The 3,753-nt window shown below is 48.7% G+C and overlaps 1 protein-coding gene across 1 annotated transcript; it reads left to right on the plus strand.

Annotated features, from left to right (window-relative positions):
• The first annotated feature begins 1,706 nt into the window (after positions 1 to 1,706).
• LOC129149965 (basic proline-rich protein-like) lies at positions 1,707 to 3,323 on the plus strand. Its single transcript, XM_054719929.1, has 3 exons — positions 1,707 to 1,856; positions 2,250 to 2,589; positions 2,844 to 3,323. The coding sequence occupies exons 1-3, from the start codon at positions 1,707 to 1,709 to the stop codon at positions 3,254 to 3,256; spliced, it is 903 nt and encodes a 300-aa protein (XP_054575904.1). The 3' UTR covers positions 3,257 to 3,323.
• The last annotated feature ends 430 nt before the right edge of the window (positions 3,324 to 3,753 follow it).

A 3,753-nucleotide genomic window follows, 5' to 3' on the forward strand; every position in this document is an offset into this window, starting at 1 on the left:
CTATCCACTGAGCCAAACTAGCTAGGGCTGTCATAGCTTTTAACGCATCAAACAACTGATCCTTGTACATTTCTATAATACACATAAATATGTTTCAATTATTCTTTTCCAAAGAAGAACATACATTTCAGAGACAATGGATCAACCCCTTGGCTGTAGAACCCTTTAATATGGGTAACTGGGTTATTCCTCATATGTGTCTACTTGAGAGCTCACTGAGAGGGTCAGCTGAGATTGGTATGGAATGATTAGTTTTTTAAAGCAAGGTGGGGTGGGGGTGGGAGGGGAATTGAGAAAAAGAGGAAGAATAGAAGCAGGAATTCTGGCTGCAAAAATGAGACACACTCAGCTGAAGGCCAACAAGAATACAGAGTTCAGCAAGCATGGTGATTTAGAGAGAGATCTAAAGAGTTGTGAGAACTTCTTTAAAGGAGTGAAAGGAGGACAGGATTTTGAAAGTGTCAAACAGAAATAGTGTTTTCCGTTAGGGAAACTGGTCTGTTTACTAATAGGCAGACAAACTATTTCTAACCTACTGAGCGACTAATGAGGACATTCCTTCCTCACAAAGCACACTAGTACTTAGGATGAGAGATAATTTGGAGTCACGTTTCCATTATCTTTGCCCTGTAAGGTTATACTTAGGAGCTACTGCCCAGTTAAAGTCTCAGAATCTCAGGTGACTTCCAAGTCAACGGTAAAAGAAAGATAATTAACCCCTAAAACCCTAGTGATGGTTTTAACAAAGTTTTAGACCACCTTGTAATTTCCTCAGTGACTCCAGATGAATAGCAGCATAGCTTACAAATAATTCAAGGGCCACCTTGAATTATTTAAGGTGAAGTGAGGGTGATTCTAATCAAAAGTGTCTTCCATTTAAATTCACAAGTTTAAAGACATAATTATGTCTCTATTTTGCTCATTATCTCTGTTTAATATGGATTCATTGTAAACAGATGGTGATTTCTTAACATTTAATATATTATAATATATTTCAAAACATGTATGCCGTGCAGTGAAATGCAGACCTTGTGAAGTCCTTAATCACCTCAGAAATATTTCAAAGTCTCACTCCCTAATAGATACCTAAATTCAAATGAAAATGGAAGTTTGAAGTTTTGCAGTATTTAGAAATAGAGTTTATTGTAACATATACTAAGTGTACCAGTAAATAATGTGGATTATTTTCAATAGGTGGAGTTACACGTATATTGACACATATGCGATATGATATGTATGCTATTTTGTTGTATTGACAGCAAGAATCAAAACTTCATATGTCAAATTTGCTGAAGGTCATAACATCATGGATATTTTTAAGCTTAAAAATGTTGAATTTCATTACAAAAAAAAGAGCATTTGCAGGAAGTTTTAATTCATTACTCTCTTTTGAAGAAGAAGTTATCTTATACTTTGGGAAGCTTAAGGTGAATATGCTCTATCTCAAGATATTTGTGAATGCTGGTTTAAACACTTTAAAAGTGATGATTTCAATATGAAAGACAAAGAATGACCCGATCAAACAGATAAGTTTGAAGAGCAACAATTATAAGCATTTTGAGGAGGTGCTTGGGCAAAGGGACCCAGCCAGTGACCTCACTCCCTGAGGATGGAGCCCAACAGAACCTGGAGCCCCGGTAACCAGGCAGCCACATTCTATAACTGCCCTTCCCTCTCACTCGGATAGAGACCTTGGAGAGGACACCATGTTTTCGTGTTGTCTCCCCGTGTCCCGAGGCCGATGCCTCCAGAGAGGCAGCGAGGAGAGTGTGTTTAGTCGTGGCCGCCGCTGGATCCGGACCTGGACTCAGCGCAAAGGACGCCTGTGGCCCTTTTCCCGGCGGCGGCGCTCAGAGGTAACACAGGGGGTTTGTTCGGGCCAGGCCACCGCCCTGATCCCACCTGAGCAGCCCCATGTCCCCTCCCCGTGTGTTTGGGGGGTGGGGGGTAGAGGGGTATTCACTTTGGGAGGGTCTGTCCAGAACAGGAACAGGCTGGGTTTGGGGGTCAGGACCAGTGATGTTCACACCCCAGGTCAAGGCTGGCGGGGTGGATGTGGAGTGTGGGTGCCACCCTCCACCCGAGGTCTATCCTGAGCCCTGGAGGTGAGTCTCATTTCCCCTGGGTGGATGTGTGTGTAGACACAGGGCTGGACCCGATCTGGGAGCAGAAGGTCCAGTGGGCAGAAGCAGCAGTGACCAGGGCCAGGCTTGAGTCCGCCCAGTCAGCTGAGATCACTGTCATTGCAGAGCCCAACCCGGGCCAAGGAGCGGCCACAGCTGGTCAAGGAGGAGCCGCAGCTGGTCCATGAAGACCCCCGCCCCATGCCCAGCAGGGAGGGGCCGGTGAGCCACACCACTGAGGGCCAGCGCAGGCCTGAAGTGCGTGTGGCCGCCTGGGGGTCTGGGGAACCTGGGCCCATGGGTGCAGGGAGAAGGACTCCTCCACCCGAGCCACACAGGCCCCACCAGCCTCCAACCTGGATGCCGTTCAGTCCCAACACGCGGAGGTTACTTTTCAACTCGGGGCTCCCGTGCTTCGGCCCGTGGCTAGAAGACCTCCTGGAGCCCATGGAAGCAGAGCCCAAGGGTGAGAAGCTGGGGCGTTGGGGGTGGGATGGGTGGGGAGGTCCCTGTGAGCTTATGGGGAGGGATTGTTGCCAGACACACAGGGAGCCCCCCAGAGCCTGGCCAGGAGCAAAGACTGGCTCAGACCACCCGCCTGCTGGACTTTGGGCGGGAGGGCGTCCTGTGGTGGGTCCTGGGCTCTAGCTGTGTTCTGTGTTTGGGGGGCACAAGGGAATTCTGGCACGTGGGTGACCTTCTCTCCTCTCACCACTCCAGCACCAGCCCAGGGGGCACACGTGGCTCCTCCTGTAACACCCAAAGTCCACCCTGAGGAGCTGGAGGCAGAGCTGGAGGCGTGTGCACCTCCAGAGCCTGTGCCACCTCCAGCAGCCTCTCCAGCTGCAGCTGTGGAGCCAGGGCCGGCCCCAGACACAACTGAGGCCCCACCAGCGCTGGAAGAAGAACCCTCCCCGGGACCCTTGCCGGTTCCTGCCTCAGAGGAGGAGCTGCCTGTGGAGGTGCCAACTCAAGGGCCGCTTGTTGAGTGCCCTCACCCTGTCCCAAGGGGAAAACTCGTTTGCCCCCCACTCCTTGATATTTCGTTTTCTTTATTGTTCTTATTTTGTTTTTATGTTCTCCATAGCGTACTTTCTTTTTTGATCTTTTCATTACTTTGGGCGTTTGGGTGAGTTTGGCTTTTATTATTTTAGTTTTTCTGTTTATGTTCTTCATTTTTCCATTGTATAATCCCTTTTAAATAATAAAGTTATTGTTCTGTTTTAAATGGTGCCATTCCTGATCATGAAGTACATTCACGAGGCTGAGCAAGCATCACCACTATCCTCCTAGAGGCAGTGCACACACCAGTCCATCTCAGAGATGCCCCACCTCCCCAAAGGGGAGATACACACTGTGAACCCTGGGGAGAGAGCACTGTCACCATTAGACTGACAGGCTTCTTGTCTAGTGGGGATCGGTCCTGAGGACAAAATGAGGCAGCAGGGGTGCCAGCAGATTTTCTAGGGAGCAGTGGGGAGACCCTCCTCTGGGAAAACAGTGTGCAGGACCTGACAAAGTCTTACAGGTGCACAACCTCCCCTAGCAGCGCTCACCCTAAGAGGTCACCTCAATGACATTCTTGCACAAATTTTCAAAGATGCGTTTTTGAACTACCCATCATGCAATG

This window comes from Eptesicus fuscus, chromosome 8 (genome assembly GCF_027574615.1).
Source record: "Eptesicus fuscus isolate TK198812 chromosome 8, DD_ASM_mEF_20220401, whole genome shotgun sequence".
Lineage (NCBI taxonomy): Eukaryota > Metazoa > Chordata > Mammalia > Chiroptera > Vespertilionidae > Eptesicus > Eptesicus fuscus.

What these genes read in the sequence shown, in the direction of transcription:
- LOC129149965 (XM_054719929.1), top strand. Translation starts at nt 1,707, where the DNA reads ATGTTTTCGTGTTGTCTCCCCGTGTCCCGAGGCCGATGCCTCCAGAGA. An exon ending in CCCGGCGGCGGCGCTCAGAG is followed by an intron (nt 1,857 to 2,249) that starts GTAACACAGGGG and finishes CTGTCATTGCAG; the next exon opens with AGCCCAACCCGGGCCAAGGA. An exon ending in CATGGAAGCAGAGCCCAAGG is followed by an intron (nt 2,590 to 2,843) that starts GTGAGAAGCTGG and finishes TCACCACTCCAG; the next exon opens with CACCAGCCCAGGGGGCACAC.